General features: G+C 49.4%; 9 protein-coding genes across 9 annotated transcripts; 4 read left to right on the top strand and 5 right to left on the bottom strand.

The window, feature by feature from the left end:
• Positions 1-140: 140 nt before the first annotated feature.
• FTJAE_6207 (60s ribosomal l13) lies at positions 141-1099 on the bottom strand (the record flags this gene model as incomplete). Its single annotated transcript, XM_037352795.1, has 5 exons — positions 141-536; positions 616-774; positions 872-918; positions 983-1016; positions 1097-1099. 5 exons carry the CDS (start codon positions 1097-1099, stop codon positions 141-143), a joined length of 639 nt encoding a protein of 212 aa, XP_037206608.1.
• Positions 1100-3104: 2005 nt separating this feature from the next.
• Positions 3105-3979, top strand: FTJAE_6206 (cytochrome oxidase c assembly domain protein; the record flags this gene model as incomplete). Its single annotated transcript, XM_037352794.1, has 2 exons — positions 3105-3366; positions 3423-3979. 2 exons carry the CDS (start codon positions 3105-3107, stop codon positions 3977-3979), a joined length of 819 nt encoding a protein of 272 aa, XP_037206607.1.
• A 770-nt stretch (positions 3980-4749) lies between these two features.
• Positions 4750-5731, bottom strand: FTJAE_6205 (dna polymerase iii subunits gamma and tau; the record flags this gene model as incomplete). The annotated part of the gene is made up of 2 exons (XM_037352793.1): positions 4750-5562; positions 5630-5731. 2 exons carry the CDS (start codon positions 5729-5731, stop codon positions 4750-4752), a joined length of 915 nt encoding a protein of 304 aa, XP_037206606.1.
• Positions 5732-8741: 3010 nt separating this feature from the next.
• On the top strand, positions 8742-10118 carry FTJAE_6204 (phospho-2-dehydro-3-deoxyheptonate aldolase tyrosine-inhibited; the record flags this gene model as incomplete). Its single annotated transcript, XM_037352792.1, has 3 exons — positions 8742-8790; positions 9024-9803; positions 9853-10118. 3 exons carry the CDS (start codon positions 8742-8744, stop codon positions 10116-10118), a joined length of 1095 nt encoding a protein of 364 aa, XP_037206605.1.
• A 326-nt stretch (positions 10119-10444) lies between these two features.
• FTJAE_6203 (major facilitator superfamily transporter) lies at positions 10445-10955 on the bottom strand (the record flags this gene model as incomplete). The annotated part of the gene is made up of 2 exons (XM_037352791.1): positions 10445-10848; positions 10895-10955. 2 exons carry the CDS (start codon positions 10953-10955, stop codon positions 10445-10447), a joined length of 465 nt encoding a protein of 154 aa, XP_037206604.1.
• A 241-nt stretch (positions 10956-11196) lies between these two features.
• FTJAE_6202 (ribosomal subunit 39s family) lies at positions 11197-12387 on the top strand (the record flags this gene model as incomplete). Its single annotated transcript, XM_037352790.1, has 2 exons — positions 11197-12009; positions 12058-12387. The coding sequence occupies 2 exons, from the start codon at positions 11197-11199 to the stop codon at positions 12385-12387; spliced, it is 1143 nt and encodes a 380-aa protein (XP_037206603.1).
• A 343-nt stretch (positions 12388-12730) lies between these two features.
• FTJAE_6201 (aminopeptidase) lies at positions 12731-15766 on the bottom strand (the record flags this gene model as incomplete). Its single annotated transcript, XM_037352789.1, has 1 exon — positions 12731-15766. One exon carries the CDS (start codon positions 15764-15766, stop codon positions 12731-12733), a length of 3036 nt encoding a protein of 1011 aa, XP_037206602.1.
• A 1002-nt stretch (positions 15767-16768) lies between these two features.
• Positions 16769-19737, top strand: FTJAE_6200 (H+-transporting ATPase; the record flags this gene model as incomplete). Its single annotated transcript, XM_037352788.1, has 4 exons — positions 16769-16909; positions 16969-17019; positions 17091-18362; positions 19159-19737. 4 exons carry the CDS (start codon positions 16769-16771, stop codon positions 19735-19737), a joined length of 2043 nt encoding a protein of 680 aa, XP_037206601.1.
• A 236-nt stretch (positions 19738-19973) lies between these two features.
• Positions 19974-21841, bottom strand: FTJAE_6199 (H+-transporting ATPase; the record flags this gene model as incomplete). The annotated part of the gene is made up of 5 exons (XM_037352785.1): positions 19974-20790; positions 20894-20939; positions 20977-21107; positions 21155-21262; positions 21489-21841. 5 exons carry the CDS (start codon positions 21839-21841, stop codon positions 19974-19976), a joined length of 1455 nt encoding a protein of 484 aa, XP_037206600.1.
• Positions 21842-22460: the final 619 nt, after the last annotated feature.

The raw sequence follows: 22460 nt of genomic DNA, 5'->3' as shown, positions 1-22460 counted from the left end.
AGTAAATTTCTTGAGCTGGACCTAGAGTATCTTTCCTCCATACCCGGCCAAGCCTTTCATCAGAGCCTCGAACCGACGTTGCCCATGTCTCAGAGACGCAAAGAGCAAAACCCTCAAACACCAGTTCCCTTTTTGCAAGTTTATTTCTTAGCCGACTCAGCCTCGGCGGCATCCCGCACACGCTTCTGTCGGGCACCCTCGTATCGGGCGTTGGCACGAGCGACACGGAGAGTTCGGTAAGCACCGGCCTCGATGTTGGAAGGCATGTCACCCTTCTTGATCTCCTTGAAAGCGATGTCGGTGGGGGCAATGGGGAGAGTAGCCGAGATGAGGGAGGCCTTCTCGATCTTGGAGACGTCGGTCTTGGTGTCACCCTTCTTGGGGGCGTTGGATCGACGGGGGAGGAGGATCAAGCGCTCCTGGTAGGCCTTGAGGCGGGCGACGTTGGCAGCAAGGGACTCCTCGCTGAGGTTCTGTCGGCGGAAATCGACAGCGATACCGATGGTGGGAGCGAAAGCCTTGGGGATACCGGCCTCCTGCGTGGTTGTTAGCACTGGAATGTTTTCTGGCGCATCTCGTATCGTGTGCATTCGACCGAGACGCAGAATATCATACCTTGAGCTCAGCCAGGGTGAAACCACGGCCGGAGCGGACACGGCGGTTGTACTTAAGGGTAGGGCATCGCACAACAGGTCGGAGCTTGTCGACAGGTCGAGGAGCGAGGGCAGCAGCCTTGGCCTGACGAGCTGTGCGTCTCCGCGACTTCTTGCCGGGCTATTCCATAGTCAATATTTGTGTGCCAAGTGGAATTTCCAGAAAATCGAGATGAATCGTTTCCTCTCTTCTCTTCTCGTCGGGTGCATCGTCATACCTGGTCGAAGTGGGTTCGAACCCGGCGCTGCCAATCCTTGCGGAAGTCTGTTGAAGGAGTCAGTCCCTCAAATCCTCTATCATATCGTTATTCGGGGGTGGTGCGGCTCACGGTTGTTGACGAGCTTCTGGTTGTGCTTGATCGCCTGTAGTAAATCAGGTCAGCAAATGCGAATGCACTCGAGCGCAATGAACATTATCCATCGCATTGGGCGTATCTCCATACCATTGTGTCTGCTTGCGATCAACGTGCTCCGATGGTCGATGTCGGTCGTGAGGCGTGTAAAATTCGGAGGGTAGAGGCTTGTCCAATTTCCTACTCCAAGAAGGGTTTTGCCCTGTGGTCGATTCCATTTAGTGGGGTGGAGTCCGAAGATCTGGATCACGTGCCAGGTGGGGCTTCCAGGTCCAAAAACTGTATGATCGGGAGATTGTTGCAGCGGTGCCGCCGAGAGTTAGGCGAGCTTGGAGGGAATTGGTGTAAGTGATTCAGAATGGTAGGGTTGCTGTTGATGAGCTGCAGAAGCCACAGAAGGCTTTGTATGTTGTTATGGCAATTCATGAGCATGAACCCAAGCACGGTATCTGTTCTTGTAAGGGATTTCCTTAATAGAAGAGTGTTTGTTCACTCAAACTTGAACCACTCTATGTACTCTTAAGATCTCCGAGCTCGTTACATTGAATCTCTTCAGGCTCATTAACATGAAATGTTTCACTGCTAGGTTGTGATTCGTAGTCTTCACATCATGAGAAGTGTTTCCTGATACCAGCCATCATCATCTTGTACACAGGAGACATAAATGACCCGAGAAAAGCCAAAGTTCTTTATTTTTAAGATCAAACGGAACTAATGGCCTTGAGGCTTTCTGGCGTAAGAGGATAATATGTAGATACTGCTCGAAGTCTCACGATCAGCGAGGTCTTTGTCAAATCATGACTGGTCATGCATTTCTTTGACACTGGCGCTAGTCGCTGCATCTAGATGTAACTTTCTCTGTGGTCAACGCACTCCACAATCACCAATTGGCAGGAACACATGCACTCAGAAAATAATCTTATAAAATCTCAACTTAATTTTCGTTTGGCAGGTGCACACAGGCTGACAGGTGCCGGGCAGTTGCACAATTTCAAGCATCCACAAAAGTGGCCCCTGCCCTGCTGCCTGCAATTTCTCAGGCACCAAAGGTTACGCCTCAGCATCAAGGCATCCATCCCTTCTCCATTTCCCTATAAAAGGCCGGTCTCCCTCCCTCCTCTTGTTTCGTTTTTCTTTTCTTCTTCATACTTACCTTGTTGAGAGGAGGCCAGCTCAAGAATTGGCTTCCTCAGCATGGAGGGCCTGCATTGCACATCGCGGAGTCACTCTTTGCTCTATTGTCCTTCGGGGCCATAGTCGGCGGAATTTTTGATTTAAAACCACTTTTCATTGTGCTGATGGCTTGATGCTGTCGCATGAAGAAGAGTCTTCTGTGATTGTCGTGATGTCTGACTTGAACGTAGCTCCCTTACGACTGTAATCCTGCTGTGCTGTTGGTGATGACTGAGACAGGTGTATTGTATTGTCGCTCAACTCACTTGGTGAATGTCATAGCCCACGATCCAATTCCGTCGTCGAAGCGTCAACACAGTTCTCATCGGGCCTCGCACTCCCACTTCGATTTGCTGTAGCCTGTGAACTGAAATGCTGATAACCTGATACTCGTCGACTCATGTCGCTTGGTTACTGCACGGGCATTCCGTGGATGTGATTACTTGGTAAAAGCGATATCGCACATTTCCTGTTTCTCGAGGTTTGCTTAACGTACGGCGTACGTACTGCTGTGGTGACTGTAAATGCCAGATCGATTGACGAGCATCTCGATGGCTTCGAATTCATCTAAATATGTCCATTCTACAGTAGCACAAAACTTCGCTGTCGGCATCAAATGCCAAAATGAAGTCGTCAAAGGGCCTCCACGGCTTGTGCTAAATTTACCCAAGTCTTTTTGGCGCTTGGGATCCGAGTTCTCAGGTAGTCGACATCATCCTCCAATATCTCCATCTTCACAGCCCACCATCCTCTCACCCGAAGCTACTCCGCACCAATCACATTCCCACAATTCCTTCTCGCAGCAGTTCGAAAAATCTCATGACACCACTTTCCATCCATCCCGTCCCGTCAACGGCCAATCCATTCGATCACTTCGCCCTGGTAATTATTCTCCGTGGAATAAATTCTTCCTCATACAGAGACAATGGCTTCCAGGATGGGCCCACGGAGCGTAAAGGACGCAACCCGATTTACGTCCACAATCCCCCACGCAACATCGAAAGCCGCTCAGAGAACACCACGCATCCCAGGCGAAACACCCGAGCAGCGAGTGAGGAGACTGCGGCAGGCTCATCTTGCTGCCCAGCATGCGAGTATTAGCAAGACTGATAAGTTTATCGATGCCTCGAGGAGAATTTTCGATGTAGCGCATCGTTGGACGGTGGGAAGCATTGTGGTGTTTACAGGTACGAACGACTGACCGAGATATTCGACTGAATTCGCCAGCTGACAAGCACTCCAGTTGTTGCAGCTGTTGTCTCCGGATACTCTGTCTGGGATATGGTTCGTTACAACCGAGCCCGCCGAGCCGAATGGGTCGAGGCCCAAAAGCTACTTGAAGCCGACGAGCTTGCTATGGCACGTCTCGCCTACATCAAGGGCGAGGCTACAGAGGACCAGATCCTTCTCGTCGAGGAAGCCAACCAAGCTGCCGAGGCAAGAGGCGAGAAGCTACCACCTTTGCTCGAGGCACCTTCACACCGCACACATTTCGAAGAACACATCAAGCCCACATTTGAAGAAAACGCAGAGGAGACTGTTACAAAGCCATCAAGTGGGAAGGGTATACTAGGGGTTTTCTCTGGTGTGCTAGGCGGCGGATCGAAGAAGGAGGAGTCAACACAGGGCCGCCAGGATTATCAGACACAGTCAGTCGAGTCTGGTACTGTCAAGGTGAGGCTGGAGGAGGCGATGGCAGCAGAGCGGGAGAGTCAACAAAATGGAGGCCCCTTGGACAGGCTGGGTGTTGACCCTACAGGTGGCTCAGCATCCAACAAGTCTTGGTGGAAGTTCTGGTGATGTGTATAAAAATATAATTGGAAAGAAGAACGGATGGCAACATGAGGGAAAACAAAGCGGAGTGTACGTGGCGGGACCAAAAGGAGTGTATCATATGTGTAGATTGGCAGTGCATTAGACGGCGTCGGGGGACCATCTTGTATGTACCATCAGGGAACAAGTCTACTTACCATATCTATTCAATACCAAGCGATCAAATAAGCGTCACTGACTGGGTTCCTCAAGATGGGTAAGAAGGTGATGTCCCCATTACTCAAATTGACATTATCGCTATTCTGGTATTGTCATGCATACCTGACGATCTCAAGATCGTATCGCTAACTTCCGATTCCCTATTTCCAGGGTGCTCTGTATACCCGTTATGACCAAATGCTATCCATACCCGCCCGCTTGCCATTGCCTATAACGCCAAGGAAACAAAACAAAAAATTGAAAAGGAAGGAAAAAATAAAAGATCGTCTTGAACTGGCAGATTCCAGTTCATCTCCTCAAAGTCCGGCCATGCCTGAACTATGGCCGTCTGTGATAGTCTGAGCGAGCTATCAAGGCGTTTGCATCTCCTCTAATGTTGCAAAAGGCCTAAGACTGCTATTCTCCCTTTCGCCGGTAGAACCGATTTTCCCTCTCGCCGATGGAACCAATTCCCCCGAAACGATATCACCAAGAGCAAGTTTTCGCTTCTGTCGTTTCTTTCTCCAATCAAGCGGCCTCACACCGCTCTCCTATAGTGAAGGTTGTTTGACAGGATCTAGTATAATCTTCTCCTTTCCCTAAGAAACAATGATGTGATTAAAGTGTCCTGGAACCTTTAAGCGGCACTTTTCGCAGTCTGCTCGGTATCCTATGCTGAAGCTCTTCTTCATGCCGGGCTGCAATGTCCAGTTGTTGACGGTGTGTCGGCTGCGAATATGGCCTCTCCTGGGAGAAGGAGTTGTGGGATCACCATCACCGTCGACCGAATTACCCGAGCAGTGGGATTCCACATCCATCATAGGATGTTCCACATCATTGGGGGGTGAAGGCTCAACAGTCACATTGGGGTGTTCCATACCGGGGGTGACAAAACCGTGGGCACTGGCATCAAACTGCATGCCCGTGGGGGTGATGGGTTGGCAAACCATAGAATCATCACCTTCGGAAATGGGTGAGGGAAGGCGTCGTTCGTTCTGAATGGCTTGCCATCCTCCGACCATTGTGCGAGGAACACTCTGATCATCGCCAAAGCCGGTGTTCTGATGACCTAGGTTTGCAACACCGTTAGGAGTTGTCACAGCCTGTTGACCTCGAACCTGTGCAGCGAAGCTTGGCTGAATAGGCGTGGGCAAACGCCCGTTTGCGTTGTCAGATTCTTGGTGCATCACCCCAAGTCGGCCCGGCTCATGATGTTGAGGTTGATATGTCTGCATCATATCCATGTCGGTGTCCACATGGGACTGTGATGTCATGTTCGTTGATGATGGCCATTGTCGAATTTCTGGCTGAAGGTGATCGTGGGGGGCGAAGCTCGGGGCCGGCATGGGCGCATCAGATTGCCATTGTGTCGTTCTAGGATATGCACGGAGTGGAAGGCACTGTATACGTTTCTGCCACATCGTTAGTATTCGACATCATGTGAAAGCGCCCTCGTGGCTGGGATTGCAGGAAACTTACGTTGCGGTGCTCACTAAAGCTCATGCCGTTGGCATGAGCGAGTTCTTCCTCTTCACGGGCTCGTTTCCGCTGATCGAAGCCAGCATTCTGAACAGCAAACATTTTTATCACTGGCTGTATATTGATTTGGTGAAAAAGCAGTTGTGGTCAGAAAATACTGAACAAATCCGACAACCTGGAACAGATGATGTCGACTTTGCTGTCGGACCCTGGATATTAACACAGGTGGATACGGCTCTCTAATGTCGACGGACAAAGGTCCCTGGGGTCGTAGTTACAGTAGCAGTAGCACCGCGGGGGTATCCGATGCAAGACGAGTGAGTGGTGTAGTATAGTAACGTGATAATACGAGATAAAGCAAAGTGTCGAGTCGGCGGTGATGCTGCCGACAAATATGAATGTGATGTGGTGCGGTGCGATAACGTCAATGACAAAGCCAAGGTAGAGAGCAAGAGGTTGGGTCGTAGAGAGTTGAAGAGAGTTTGGTCGGCGTGGGCAAGTTGTTAGTGAGCATCCGATTCACGAGGGAAGTGGCGGCCTGTTGTCGGCGAAGGAAGCCACGGACTAGTGTGGATCGGCTGGGTTCTGTAGGCAGCCTGTGGTAGCCTATAATAGCCTGTGAGGGTGGGGAGCGAAGCTTGGAAGTTGGAACGCACAGCAGTAAAGCTGGTGGGCGGAGGCTGGGAATTGGTTTTGGGGCTGGCTGGGGCCGACTGTTGCTTGAAAAAGGAGGACCAACAGCAAATCAAAAGAGGGTATAAGGAAGTGAATATCAGAAAATAAGTGAGACAATTGGAAGGAGCGGGGAAATAAGTTGATCTATAATGTCTTGGATATACGGAGTAGCTTGGGGGTGGTTATACTCGGACGTTGGTGAAGGGCGAAGACGTTGGTGATAAGAACATGGGATGAAAGTACGAAAGTAAACAAAGGACAAAAAGAGGTGGTTGAAGATGATTTGCGCAGCAATTGACGAGTTAGGTTAATTAAATAAAAGCAATACACGTCAGTGAGTGATACGACAGCTTGACTAGAAGCTCAACGAAAAGAAAACAGTGAATGGAATCGAATTGTAATGATTGTCAAAAAGGAAAAGGGGTTGGTTGGTTGGTTCTGTGAATGAAAGTGCAAGAAATGGATGGGATGGTAAGCCAAAGTTTGTACCAACGCCACGGCGCACCTTGCAACAGACCAGACGATCCGATTCCAATGCCTCATGCTACTACTGGCCAAAGTCGTGTTAGTCGTGGGGTCGCCGAGAATCCGAGCGATCCCTTGGACAATCCGATGACTTAATCGGCACGATCCCTGATGAATGATTGAGGCTTGTCATGCTCATGTTCATGCTCGTAGCCTCATGCTATGCTCGCTCAGGTTCACGACGTGAGTTACACGAGAAGAGTAAAGAGGCGGGCTGAGTGGACAGCCTGGACTACACAAGGGTCTCACGGACCAACAGATCCGCTCCCCGAGGCGATGCGAGGCTCTCAGACGCAACGCGCTTCACCATGTTTGACGAGAGTTGTGAGAGTTGACATGTTGGCAACGGAACTCTGTATGTCTTAGTTTCAGCTATGTTTCGCTCACTCGGCTTGAGTCTCAGTGAGTGCGTGTTCCTTCTGAGATGTCAGAAACGGGTCTCGATTTGGCTCGGGGATGTCTGAGACAGCTTCTGCAGTTGGTCGATCCATTGCTCGGCCACTGGGTCATCCGAGTCGATGTAGGGTAGTAAGTATCTCAAAAACTCGATCGTCGAGAACTATCTGGGATGTGACACGAACTACTTCTTCTTGACAAGTATCACATCCTCGACTGCATGAATTACGATAAATCGTTGAATAATCGTTGGACGGTTTGTTGCCCCCCTTTTCTCGGCGACACGCATTCCTTGTGTTACTGTGATGAACATACAAACTTCTAAACGTGGGGAGATTTGCAAACAGCCACGATACCAGCAAGCCGTGTCACAATATGTTCACATACCGACGTCACCGAAAACCCATCCCTAGTCCCGTTTCTTCCGAGATGCAATTATATTTCACACGAAGTTCATATTATTCAAAAGGGTTACAGTTGATAATCGTATGTTTGATTCACGTTGTATTCCGAGACGCGTTTATTGGTAGGGAGAAGTAGCCCATGTTATTGGACGCTAGGTAGTTGCTTGGGACGAGACCCTTGAACCCGGATCGAAATTATCACACTCCGTAGGCCCGAACATTATTGTCGTCAATGAACACGAGGGGGAATAGGAGTTTGGCAAAAGGGATCGTGGATAGGTACTCAATGGCTGAGGGAAGACATGATCGTCTCAGAGAGAACTTGCGATGCTGATGCTCGAATATTGTGTTTCCATTGTTTGCTCTGTCTTACCGCACCAACTCGTCGAGAGCTAATGCAATGCGACAGTGAACCGTGGTGCATGATGGCCTCTCACAAAACTGCGGAGGTTGCACCCACGAGCTGAAAGGGAAGCGAACGCGGCGGTAAAAAGGTATCGCCCGTTTCTTGCATACAGAAAAAGAAGCCTCCGGCATAGGCGGTCTGCTGTTTGAGCTTTGTTTCGAGGACTGAGATGAATGCACATGTCTGGTCCAGTATTTACTGGCCAGGCCTCACCGAGATGTTGGGCAACTTGAGCTCTACCACGGACCCAGACCGGAGCCAATTGAGCTTAGACCATTGATAATTTCAGAGATTCTAGAACCCTGACGTAGTTGGTCAATGTATTTCGCATGTAACTCCCTGCAAAAAACACAACCCCTCGGTGGGGTCCCCTCCGAAGGACCTCCGGTGTGGTAGTGAGTTAGTGAGTGAGTGGTGCGAGAAGAGTCACCCTGAGCCAAGCAAAAATTTGTGTCTACAGTACAGCTGAACCTCTCTCTCTCTCTCTCTCGCTTGACCTCATATACCTTTTCTCTACCTTTCAACGCACATCACCGTCTTCAGCCCCGTGGCGCTCGTATTAAAGTTTCTTTTGACTCACCTTGGTCGCCTACTCCGTTGAGCTTCACTGAAATACTATATCTCTTCCCTCCAAAGGTAGACCAAACTGTGCCCCTCCATATCAAAATTTCAACCTTGGACAAGTTCAATAGCTCACATATTCACAATGCCTTCAGCCGTAGAAATGGTCAGTATCGCTGCCGATGACACCAGAGGTTAGTTTTCCCCACCAAGATTGTTGTTCTTTTGGAATTGCGCTGCAATTGGGCCCTGAGAAGTCATGATGCTTTGTGGCAGCTCTCCTTGCGGCGCAATGCTTCACCACCTCAGAGGCGACACAGGGAGCTTCTTTTCTGCAATTGGCTCTGGGCTCACAGCATTCTCAATTGCAACAATACCCCCACGCTGTATTCGTAACACACCAAGAGCCGCAGCTAACTCGAACCAGTCCTCGGACAGGATCCTCTGATCCCTCCCGCTCTTCTCACCTCCGAGATCCCTCTCCCCGAGAAGGCCACAAACACCGTTGTCAAGGGCCGTCAAGATGCTGCCGACATTGTCCTTGGCGAGAGCGACAGACTCCTCGTCGTTGTCGGCCCCTGCTCTATTCACGACCCTGCCGCCGCCCAGGAATACGCTTCCAGACTCAAGGAGCTCTCTGACAAGCTCTCCGACGATCTCTGCATCGTGATGCGCGCCTACCTCGAGAAGCCCCGAACAACCGTTGGCTGGAAGGGTCTCATCAACGATCCCGATATCGACAACTCTTTCAAGATCAACAAGGGTCTCCGTGTTTCCCGCCAGCTGTTCGTTGACTTGACCAGCAAGGGTCTACCCATTGCCACCGAGATGCTCGATACCATTTCTCCTCAGTTCCTCGCCGACTGCATCTCTGTCGGTGCCATTGGCGCCCGTACTACCGAGTCCCAGCTGCACCGTGAGCTTGCTTCCGGCCTGTCTTTCCCTGTTGGTTTCAAGAACGGCACAGACGGTAGCCTTGGTGTTGCCATTGACGCTATTGGCGCTGCTGCTGCTCAGCACCACTTCATGGGTGTCACAAAGCAAGGCCTTGCTGCTATTACCCGCACCAAGGGTAACGAGCACTGCTTTGTTATTCTCCGTGGTGGAACCAAGGGCACAAACTTCGACAAGGAGAGTGTCCAGGCTGCTAAGAAGATCCTTCAGGATAAGAAGCAGAAGGAGGCTATCATGATTGATTGCTCCCACGGTATGTTGCAAACTATAACAATCGAGTTGGGAATACTAACATGTGTCAGGTAACTCTTCCAAGAACCACAAGAACCAGCCCAAGGTTGCCAAGGTCGTTGGCGAACAACTTCGTGAGGGCGAGAAGGCCATCATTGGTGTTATGATCGAGTCCAACATTGGCGAGGGTAACCAAAAGGTTCCCGCCGAGGGCCCTGCTGCTCTCCAGCGTGGTGTCAGCATCACTGATGCTTGCATCAACTGGGAGGACACAGCCGTTGTGCTCGAGGACTTGGCTGATGCTGTCCGCACTCGCCGCAAGGTCAACCGCTCTTAGAAGGTTGCACCCGTGGAGTAGAAGGAGCGGAATACGAGGATTTAGTTCAAAAATGCTGTGTTGTTTTGGGAGTTAATGAATAGACCTAGGTAGAATGGTCAGGTGATGGAAAAGTCGGCGCATATAGGTTGCATGGAAATTGGCACAATGCCTGATCTTTTTATCATATACACTCATGAATATTCCGAACATTGCCAAAGGGGTCAACTGACCTCCTGTAAACCTCAGATATCCCAAGGACGCCAGACTCCTCTACCGAGTGACTGAACCACGGATACTACACCAACTCAAACACAGAGGAGTAAGATGCTATATCCTTGATCGTCTCATCGGAAGTTCCCTTGCATAGGAGCATAATTGCTGCCCTGTCTTCCAAACGTAGGCCCCTGGCGTAACGCCGCAACCTTCTTGAACGCAGCCCAGCCCAACAATCCAACAGTGCCAATAATGAAAGCCCATACGATGATCTTGTCTTTGTTGCTGTCACGTTGAAAGCACATGGTCGTGACGTCCTCTTCTGTCGCGTCCTTGCAGAAGTCAATGCCCTGCTTGAGACAAAAGGCCTTGGTACATTCGGAGCATGATTTCGATTTCGAACGTGGCTCGAGATGAGGGGTTGAGAAATCGAGAACGGCGCGACGGAGCTGCGATGAGGATGTTTCGCCTTTGGGACCCAGGGGGATGATGGTGCTGTTCTTAAAGCATGTGCATTTACAGAAGGTTGGCGCGGCTGGAATGCGTCAGCGTTGTTCAGTGTAGATGCACGTTGTACTAACAAGCTGCGGCAAGGGAGACTAAAGCTCCTAGCAGGAGGATAAACAGAGATATTCGTGCCATTACGGCTAATTTGGGCTGTAGATAATGTCTTATCGATCATGGAGGTCGCACGTCAATCACTTGAGGCTATCGATAGTTGACAACAAGTGGGCCAGATCAGAGTATCCACTTCAGCCTCGTAAAACCCCATTGGCCAATAGATACACACTGGAAAAAGTTCCATATTGAAGCCGATCTCTAACCGTCTCATTATCACGACTTCTTTCGGCTCTCTCTCAGTTCGCCGATTCGTCACGTCAAAATGCCTCGAATACCGCGGGTAGGGGCTCTAGCCTCTCTTCAATCAACAGTCGTCCCCGTCAACCGAGTCCCCTTCGTTGCCCGCGTCACCTTCTCAACAACCCCCGTCCACGCAGCTGGTCGCAAGGCCGAATGGCTCCGAGATAAGCTGTGGAAGGGTGAAGCTCCCGGAGGCGATGATCCTTATCAAGAAAGAGTGGAACCAGAACAGACTTCAAACTTGCCAGAGGAGGCCTTGGATCTTTCAAATGTCGACCGCAGACCATACCCTGTGCGCACCACTCGTCTCGTGCTACCTCCAGGCCATTCCGAAGCCATGACCGAGAAGGAGGTCGAGTCTGTCGATACCGAATATACGCCTGCGACTTCAATTGATGAACTTGAGGAAATTTCACCCGTCAAGACATGGTGGGACCAACCAGGTCACTGGGGTGAGGAGAGCGAATTCCAAGGGTTTGGCAGCGCAAACCGAGTAGAGGATCAAGCAGTTATGGAGATTTACGTACGACAAGCTCTGGTTGAGTCACTTTCATACCAGCAGCGAGGACTTCTCAAGGAATATGCGGTAAAGAAGTGGCCTTATGGTGATAGGGCCCACCTGGACCGAACATTGTCTGTGGGAATTCGATTTAAGGATGGAAAGCCTCTTCTCAGCACTCATTGGAGTGCTGTCACCGAGAGGCTGAAGCATGCTGGGCCCGGAGAGGTCGAGGAAAAGGTTGAGATTTCTCCCGAGGAGGCCCAGCAGATGGTCAATGTTATCGACCCCTCATGGAAGACCGCCACTCTTGACGATGACTACCTAAAGTTTGCTGTATGCACCCACCTCTTCCCATAAGTGATTTGCACTGACAATATGCAGATCCGCAAGCGTATCTACCAACTCACAGGCCACTTCATTCCCGACGTCAAGGTCGCCGCCGCCCGCACACCACAAGAGCTCATCACTGTAGCCCTAACATTCGCCAAGCGGGGCAAGAAGCTCGCCGAGGTTCTTGAGGATCAAAAGGCACTGTTTGCACTTCCTAACGTCAAGGTGCACAACAGGAGAGTCACACCTATTGACCGTGAGGTTGCTGTTGGTCGCTGGAAGGTTATTGAGGAGGAGTTACAAAAGCGAGATCTGCCCGTTACTGGCACAGGGAAATATGGCAAGAATATGGAAAGGGATTGGCTGACTGGTAAGGCCTAAAAGTTCATGTGAGTTGTATGAACAGAGGTGATGTATGACTGTATATCTGTACATGTATAATAGACGAACAAAGAAATCTTGCATCACTGTTGCTATTCTCTTATGTGATCCAGCTATATCTTTCTCGAAATAACCAACATTCTCGACTTCTATCGTTGCATAAAACGACTTGAATCACTTTATGCAGCACCTCTTGAGCATTCCGACATGAGGGAAGAACATATATTGGTGTAGCACCAGCATATAGCATAAGAGTCGGAAAGACGGTTCCTTATTCAAAATTGCTTATTCATGCAGATGCAACCATGCTTGAGCATCCTGTCTCGTTCTTTATGCAACTAATTTACAAATACTTGTTCTTGCGTAGCCACTCCTTGACATCCTCCTTATCCCTGGCAAGCCAATTTTGCTTGGCAGTCATAGAATCAAGACTCTGGGCCAGCTCAAGGTCAAATCCCTTTGTGCCCTTCTTCTCAAAGAAGCTCTTGACATCGAAAATCTGGTCCTCGTGTGTGAGAGAGCTCGTAGAAATGGCGACCATATCGCCAAGGAGTGACATGCCAGGCGGGAGTCGCTTGGTGAGAACGTCCCAGTTGTCCTTGACCCATCCCCAAAGGGCCAAGATACCCTCCTTGTGAGCGCGGAGACCGCTGAGGGGCATGTAGATATCCTGGGTCTTGATGTTATCGCTGAGAGTGTACTCCAGAGTTCGCTTGATAAGCGCAGGATCCTTTGCAAAACCAAGTGATCGGAGAGCAGTGTTTCGCTCACTGCTTTGCTTGGCAGTCTCGTATTCTTTCAAAATATCATTATACTCCTTCTCGCCTCCATAGGTAACCACAACAGCGAAAACACTAGGTCGCAGGTTGGGTTGTACAGCATCTCGATCGCCATTGACGAACTTTTCGAACAATTCGAAGGCGGCCTTCTTTGTAGGCTCGTCCTCAACAATGGCGGCCTTACCGAACATGAGAGCCTTCATTCTTTGGGCGGTGAAGTCATCCTTGTCAGAAATATCCCAACCGATCTCATTAGCCTTCTTGCTGACCAGATCCCTCTGGAAAGTCTTGAGAGCCTCATTGACATCATCATCTTCAAAGATCCAAGCATCACGGAGAGATCCGACACGGAGAGTGATCTCATCCCAGACAATGAACTCGTTTTCGGAGTCAAATTCTTGGAGGAGTGACAACAAGCCGGATGTCTTTTGGTAACCAGCAGCGGCAAGGGCACCGGCATCAGCAATCATACCGGCCCTGTCTTCAACACCCAGGAGACCTGCCTTGGCGTTTTGACCAAGCTTTTGAAGTCGCTCGCTAGTATAAGATGTACGGTAGATACCAGAATGGCCAGAGTTGATCTTGTAGAAGTCAAAGTCAGGCACCTTGAAGTCTGCCTCACGTGTGTTGAGTGCCAGATCTTCCTGGATACCGTCCTTAGTTCGAAGGTTGAGGAAGACAGGATAAAGGACTTGATCCTCCTCAGGCTTGACATCGGCCGTCCTAAGGAACCGGTTCTGCTTGACATGGATTGTGCCTTTGCCTTCGTCCTCGGTGACTGCTACGACTGGATAACCAACCTTCTTGGTCCAGATATCAGCAACGCGCTCAACATCTTTACCACTGGCCTCGCTGAGAGCGGCCCAAAGGTCTGTGGTCTCAGTGTTGCTGTATGCGTGTCTGTCGAGATAGATTCGGATACCCTTCAGAAAGACGTCCTCGCCCAGGTATTTTGAGATCATGCGCAGAACACAAGAGCCCTTTTCATATGAGATGGCATCGAAGATTTGGTTGACCTCATCAGCACGCTTGACAGGCACTTCAATGGGATGAGAGCTGCGCAGAGAGTCGAGACCGAGGGCAGATCGGAGATCCTCGGTAACATAGCCTTCCCAAATCCTCCACTCGGGGTAGAAAGCGTTAGAGGAATACCAAGACATCCACGTTGCGAAACCTTCCTTTAGCCAAAGGCCATCCCAGAAGTCCATTGTGACCAAGTTGCCGAACCACTGATGAGCCAGCTCATGTTGAACGACCTCAGCCACCCGCTTTTTGGTGACGGCACTGCTGGTCTTTTCATCCAGTAGAAGATCAACGACTCGATATGTGATGAGACCCCAGTTCTCCATGGCTCCAGCAGCAAAGTCAGGCACAGCAACCATGTCCATCTTGGGAAGAGGATATTGACTGCCAAATTGCTGCTCGTAGAACTCGAGTGTTCGTGCGGCTAGCTCAGCGGAAAAGACGGCATGATCAAGGTCTTGATCAGGGGTGCACCACACTCGGATAGGGACTCGAAAGTTGTTGGTCTCGTAGGACTTGAGGTCACCAATGACGAAAGCCAGAAGGTAGGTAGACATGATGGGAGTCTTGTTGTAAGTAATGGCCTTGCGCTTCTTGCCTGTAACCTTTGAGTCGACTTCTTTCTCAGAAGCGACATCCATGTTACCCAAGCATACCAGATCCTTGTCAGCAATGAGTGTTACGGTGAATGTCGCTTTCAGAGCTGGCTCGTCCAGGCAAGGGAACGCACGGCGAGCATCGGTGGCCTCGAACTGGGTGGTAGCAAGGTATTTGGTGTTGCCATCTTCGTCCTTGTATGATGACCTGTAGAAACCTGCCATGTCATCGTTGAGAGTACCGGTGAAACGTTGAGTCAACCTCGCCTTTTGACCGGCGGGAATCGTCTTATCGAAGCTAACGCTGGTGGTTTGGGTGTCCTTGTTGTAATCGAGGGTAGGCGAGGAGCTAACAGTGGCACCATTGGCTTCAACGAGTGTCTCGTGGATATCAATTTCGACCGTGTTCAGGGAAATAGAGGTTGAATCTTCGACGACATCGAAGTCGATGATGACGGTACCTTCATACTTGAAGGTCTCAAAGTTTGGCTCGAGGGTGAGATCGTAGTGCAGGGGCTTGACATTCTTGGGAAGAACTTCACGCCCGCGACGAATGTCGAGACTCGCGCTAGCGACATCGTTTCCGTTGCGATACATGGCTCGTCGACAAGAGCAGTTACGCTGCTGCTGACGAGGGACGAGAGAAGAGGCTTTTGAGTTGTGGAGAGGTTGAGTGAGAACCGATCGAGGGGAAGAAGCTGTGGTAAAGGTAGAGGAGGAAAAGGAATGTAATTGAGAGCGGTGAGGTTGATATGGTGTTGTTATAGAAGGAGCTGACCCGTAAGTTGAGGCTCTAGCTCTTGCGCTGATGCGGGGGAGGGGTCCTGAATGGAAGGTGCGACGGATCATCGGCAGGTCGGCATCGTAGCCTCCGGGTTTCGTCAGCGCTGAACGAGCAGGAGCAGAAGCAGGAGCAGAAGCAGGAGCACTGAACGGCAGGTAAAGAGCCCGCCGCAGTGAAGATATCAATGGATGCTTCATTGAGTCATCGGTGATGCGAAAACAATCTCATTGCACCCTGAAAATGGAAATAGGGTTGCAATTGCCCTTGAGGAAACACATTGAGTGTGATTCGGAAGATTTCGTGCAGGCTGGACCACACCCTGGGATAAAAAGCTTGGGCCATGCATATTAATCGCTATCGAGCACTAAAATAGATTATCAAGTCATCAAATTCTCGTCTCAACTTGGACCTCTTTATCAGCATTTACCTAAAGCTTTATAACTTTAGGCCTAATGACATGCATGAGTTTTACTGAACTTTGGCCCCCCAAGGTCTATTGACAGAGTAGTCATCATATGCTCATCATCAATCTCCCACTAATACATCAAAGTATTTGCCCGCCGTGGCGTTTGCATCTCTCGATATCCGTGTCGTCATGTCCTTGAACGAGAAACACAATGGATCATATTGAGCCAGATCTGGAGAGCGTCTTGATCAAACGAGAAGGCCACCAGTTGATTACAACAGCCGAATTTGACCTATTGCGCAACACACTGAATGGTTCACCACACCAGACGAACGCGAGCGACTAGCTTTATCTGAGTCCCGTGCTCTTCGACTTCTCGAGGAAGTCTTCCACACCAGGCGAACGCGAGCGACTAGCTTTGTCTGAGTCCCGTACTCTTCGACTTCTCGAGGAAGTCTCGACCGACTATGAAGTTTACCCTGGTCAATGTGCATCCAACGAGAAGGCCCCCAGTCAATTACAACAGCCGAATTTGACCTGATTGCCCAACACACTGAATGGTTCACCACACTAGGCGAACGCGAGCGACTAGCTTTATCGGAGTCCCGTGCTCTTTGACTTGTCGAAGAAGTCTCGAGCGACGATGAGGTTTACCCTGGTCAATATGCACAGATAGATCACTATCTCACAAGACCATCCTTTCCGACAGCCGCTCTCGCAATAGCCTATCTCGCCAATACATCAAAAGTATTTGCCCGCCGTGGCGTTTGCATCTCTTGACATTCGTGTCGTTATGTCCTCGACTTTGAGAAATCCGCCATCCTTTTCGATAGTCGCACTCGCAATAGCCTCTCTTACCAATACATTAAAGTATTTGCCTGCCGCGGCGTTTGCATGTCTTGATATTCGTGTCGCATCTCTTTATATCCGCGTCGTATCTCTTTATATCTCCATCGTATCTTTAGCAAAGAATTCGTGCAACCGCCTGACTAGATTGGCACGTTGACTGCCAACAACCCATCGACTCGAGATCCGTGGAATTGGGTAAGCACTGCAGACCTCATCCAGGGAGCCAAGGATCAGGGCCACTTCAAGGCTATCATAAACAACATTAGAACCTCGCTTCTCGTGCTTGTAATGTTCTGGATTCTGATAGCCTGGATCGCAGAATCTTCTCCACTATACTCTCGTTCTTCTCATTATTGGTAGGCTTCGAAAACCCCTATATCAATTTTTATGGAAAGAGCTTGGCTAATGGTTCCGAACCAGGTGTTCCTGTTGGTCTTCCGGTGGTGACAACCACGACACTCGCCGTCGGAGCAGCGTATCTTGCGAAACAGAAGGCCATCGTCCAAAAGCTCACTGCCATTGAATCTCTTGCTGGTGTTGACATTCTATGCTCTGACAAGACTGGCACGTTGACTGCCAACAAGCTATCGATTCGAGATCCTTGGCTGGCAGAAGGCCTAGACGTCAATTGGATGATGGCGGTCGCAGCTCTTGCTTCGAGTCATAACCTCAGAACCCTAGATCCCATCGACAAAGTCACTATTCTTACGCTCAAGCGCTACCCCGAAGCCAGGGAGATTCTCAAGCAAGGATGGGTGACCGAGTCGTTCACACCTTTCGATCCTGTCTCTAAACGCATTACTGCGGTTTGCCGCCTCGGGAATGACAAGTTCTGGTGTGTCAAGGGAGCCCCCAAAGCGGTACTGAAACTGGCTTTAGGCTCGGAGGACGAAAGCCGAATCTATAAAGAGAAGGCTCAAGATTTTGCTCAAAGGGGATTCCGTTCGCTTGGTGTCGCTTATAAGAAGAACGATGGTCCCTGGATCATTTTGGGTTTGCTATCCATGTTCGATCCTCCTCGAGAGGATACGGCCCAGACAATCATCGAGGCAGGCCACCTTGGAGTCCCCGTCAAGATGTTGACTGGAGATGCCATAGCCATTGCAAAAGAAACCTGCAAAATGTTGTCCCTCGGTACAAAAGTGTATAACTCGGAACGACTCATCCATGGCGGGTTGTCCGGAAGTGTACAGCATGACTTCGTGGAGCGTGCAGATGGATTTGCAGAAGTGTTTCCCGAGCACAAGTACACGGTTGTCGAAATGCTGCAACAAAGAGGCCACCTCACAGCAATGACCGGCGACGGTGTCAACGACGCCCCCTCCTTGAAGAAGGCTGATTGTGGTATCGCAGTGGAGGGTGCTTCAGAAGCCGCTCAGGCGGCAGCAGATATCGTCTTCCTCGCCCCCGGCCTGAGCACGATCGTTTTGGCCATCAAAACCGCTCGGCAAATATTCCAGAGAATAAAAGCATACATCCAATACCGTATTGCCCTCTATCTCCACCTAGAAATCTATCTCACGCTCTCCATAATCATCGTAGGCTGCCTCTAAAGCTGCCCAGGCCGCAGCAGATATCGTCTTTCTTACCCCAGGCCTAAGTACAATTATCCTGGCAATTAAGACCGCCCGTTAGATATTTCGGAGAATGAAAGCGTAAGTAATTTTCCCGGCCGAAGGCCGGGAAAACGTCCGTGGCGCCAGCCACGGCGCCNNGGCTAAGCGCTGTGAGTGGTCGGCGGCAGGTTCGAGTGATGTGAGTGGTCGGTGGGGTCGCGATAAGCGCGACTGGGGAAGGAGCGACGACATGTCGGTGGGTACTGAATTGGAAATCGCAGATGTCAACCTCAGGCATGACGGGAATGGCGAATGTGATGTCCCAGTGGTAAACCACTGGTGCGCACATTACCACTGGAATGCACATTCAATTTGAGATGCAATAAGCGGCGGCGAGCTGGCCCGCCCCTCAGGAGGGTACCCCTCCTGACCCAGATCGGTATCCCAGAAGACGATTGCCCTCGGCCGGTGATGCGTCGTGTTGAGGGTATGCACAACCAGTGGAATGCCAACATAATAACAGTAGCTGCTCATTGGGAAACCGAGACGTGTAGAGTGGCAACGTAAGTAAATTCCATAATTCGTGCCCACGATTTTCTTGACGGAACATTTCGTCCATTGGCGAAGGAAGCTAACGAATGACAGTACCCAAGATTGTGAGTTTTTCCTGCCTTTCGAGGTTTGGTAAATCCAGATCGGTGTTTCAGAAGACAATCACCCTCGGCTGGTGTCGAGGGTATGCACAACCAGTTGCTGACGAATGCTAACATTGTAATAGTGGGTTATGAGTGTAATTCTTGGGATCCTCCTAGCTCTCGCCACGTGGGTATTAAGAGGCGCATTATTTCTGCCCAATGGAGGTTTCGTTCAGAACTTCGGTTCCATCCAAGAGATCCTCTTCCTCGAAGTCGCCCTCACAGAGAACTGGCTCATCTTCGTCACACGAGGCGGTAAGACGTGGCCGTCGTGGCAACTCGTGTTCGCAATTCTCGGAGTGGATGTCCTCGCCACTCTCTTTTGTCTCTTTGGCTGGATGTCCGGCAGGGGCGAGATTTCCCACCCGGAGTCGAGCTTCAAGCAGAGCAGTAACGGGTGGGTCGACATCGTAACTGTGGTAATCGTCTGGCTTTATTCTTTCGGTGTGACTGTCGTCATCGCTATCGTTTACTTCGTTCTCAACAAACTGTCTTGGTTAGACAACTTAGGTAGGAAAGATCGCAAGAAGAAGGATACCAAGCTGGAAAACATTCTCGGCCACCTCCAGAAGCTTGCCATCGAGCATGAGGTTGACGAGAAGACTGGAAAGAGCAGGTTTATGCTGGCGGAGAAGGCTGCTGATGAAGATGATGATATCTAGATCGTTGTATTGTGGTATGGCATGAGTGTATGGAAGTGTGAAGTTTGTAGGTTTGTCGATGAAGGCAGGGATGGAGGTTGGTGTTTCGTGGTTGTTGTATGGAAGTGTGAAGTTTGTAGGTTTGTCGATGAAGGCAGGGATGAGGTTGGTGTTTCGTGGTTACCTACCTGGGTAGGGAGGTAGGCGCGCAGTTATTTCCTTCTGTTCAAGGAGGAGATTCTACTTCCATAGCCTTTTCAGTAATATATCCTTCCCATCTTCTGTTCGCCGTTGCCTGATTCACATTTGCCATGCAAGCCAGAGCTCTGATGACTCCTTCCATTAAGCATTAATGAACTATCTTTGGCTTTAAGGTAATAGTAAGAAGAACAAGAGCATAATAGGGAACATTCTGCGATCCAGGCTATGAGGATCCAGAATATAACAAGAACAAGAAGCGAGGTTTCACTGTTATTTATGATAGCCTTGAAATGGCCCTGATCCTTGGCTCCCTGGACGAGGTCTGCAGTGCGGCCGACGAAAGACTCTTTGGCAGTAGTTTGAACAAGAGCAAAGGCTTTTCCTCTTTTGCAGCCAGTGGTATAGTATACCATATCGCCAAGATACTTCTCGACAGCAAGCGACTCGCCAGTAATAGCAGACTGATCAATGGCTGCGAGAGGACGGTTTCGGTAGTCGTGTGGCTCCTGCTCTTGACTGTGTTGATGGGCATCGTGTTCTGTCGACGTATCATGATCTTGTTCTTTGTCTGCGCCATCCGCAAATTCATCTTCTTCATCGCTGCGGTCGAGTTTATCTTCGGCTCGGAGACGTATGTAAAGTTCAAAATCTTCGGGGCTTGTATAGTCGCAGATAATATCATCTTCCTCGTCGCTGCGGCCAAGTTTATCTTCGGCTCGGAGACGTTTGTAAAGTTCAAAATCTTCGGGGCGTGTATAGTCATAGATAAGGCGAGCATCTCCCTCATCGCTGCGGTCGGGTTTACCTTCGGCTCGGAGACGTTTGTAAAGTTCAAAATCTTCGGGTGTATATAGTCGCAGACAAGGCGAGCATCTGCAGCCACGGTAACGCCTTCTTGAACTATGAGCTACGGCATTGATCAGTCATGGTTGCAAGAACGACTCAAGTCTGACGGCCTCAAGAAGGAACAACTTACGATGTCTCCGGGAACAAGTTCTCGCGCCAGAATTTCCTGTTCGTCGCTGTCACGTATTACCGTGCATCGCATCGCGATATTACCCTTGAGACTAGCGACGACATCTGCGGCTTGTTTCTCTTGGTAGAAGCCGACGAATGCGTTGAGCATAAGGATACCGACGACGACTCTGAAATCCACCCAATCCCCGAACGACTGCGAGAAGGGCCGTGACCTCCATAACTACAATGCGATGATCAGCCAATGAACCCTCACACGGACGGCAGAATGGAGAGCATGTCGACAAAATCAGGACTTGACCTCTGTTGGCACAATTGACCGCCAGTATCGACCGACTCCTTCAAACCGGGCATCGCGTCAATGAGCCTCCTGCGATGGCGTCTCAAGGTCACACTGGTGAGCGGCCACAGTTCACACCTATAATCTCACTTCGGAATCTCGCCATGGCTGTCGGCGGTATATGTCTAGGCTGGGACGGATAAACAAACAATTCAAGCTCAATAAATTGTATACATATCATACTATCAGAAGGTTAGCGGCTAAGGGTCTTGGGGATTGAATCCATACTTTCATAATAACACTCTACATATCCAACAGAACGAGTCCAAGAGAGAGAGCTGCGGGAGCAGCCTGGATGTAGAGAATCTTCTTGTTGGCGGTGAGACCACCATATGCACCCGCAACCAAGACACAGCCGTTGAAGAAGATCTGGAGCTGCTTTGAGAACTCGGGGTTCGGGTGAAGAAGCGACCAAATCAGTCCAGCTGACAAGAAGCCGTTGTAGAGGCCCTGATTGGCAGCCATTATCTTGGTCTGCTCAGCGAATTCGGGTGTGAGTCTGAAGGCCTTTCTTCCACGAGGCTTAGTCCAGAGAAACATTTCGAGAACCAAGATGTAGCTGTGCAAAGCGCCGACGAGGCCGCTGGCAGTGAGTCCGATCACACCCATTCTGACGATTTTATGCGAGAACAAGAATGAGAATTGCGTGAGATGAGGCAGTTGAGATGAGATGAGAGGAAATGGACAGGAATTAAGCCTTAAGACATAGTTGGCGATGACTAATAAATACTAGGTAATTATAAAAAATATTACTACGCTTACATTTCTATCTATATTTAGGATTCTCAATTAAAGATAGTAATATAATAACTAAAATTAATAATAATTTAAACTTAACAAGCAATATAATTATATATAACTGCTTCTAATATTTAAATAAGTAATAAAAGGGATAGACTTTTAATAAGTAAAAGAATAGTTTTACTTAGGCTTGAACCGAGGACCTTCTTAGTATAAATAAGATACTATAACTAACTAGGCTATAAGACTAATAGAGATATCTAGAAAGGTAAGATTTAAACCTAATTTTATAGAGTTATAAGTAATAAGAGAAAAAAGAGATATAAATCTTAATAAATCTATAAAAATATAGTTCTACCTAAAATTAAACCAGGGATTTTTTTAGTATTAATAAAATACTATAATTAACTAGATTACAGAACTTTAATTAATAAGATAAGATCTTTAATAAATTATATTAAAAGAGGATATAGGAATATCTATATAT

Source organism: Fusarium tjaetaba (genome assembly GCF_013396195.1).
Source record: "Fusarium tjaetaba strain NRRL 66243 chromosome Unknown NRRL66243_c0000122, whole genome shotgun sequence".
NCBI lineage: Eukaryota > Fungi > Ascomycota > Sordariomycetes > Hypocreales > Nectriaceae > Fusarium > Fusarium tjaetaba.
The sequence above is the reverse complement of the archived record's forward strand: the minus strand, read 5'-3'. Positions and strand labels throughout refer to the sequence as shown.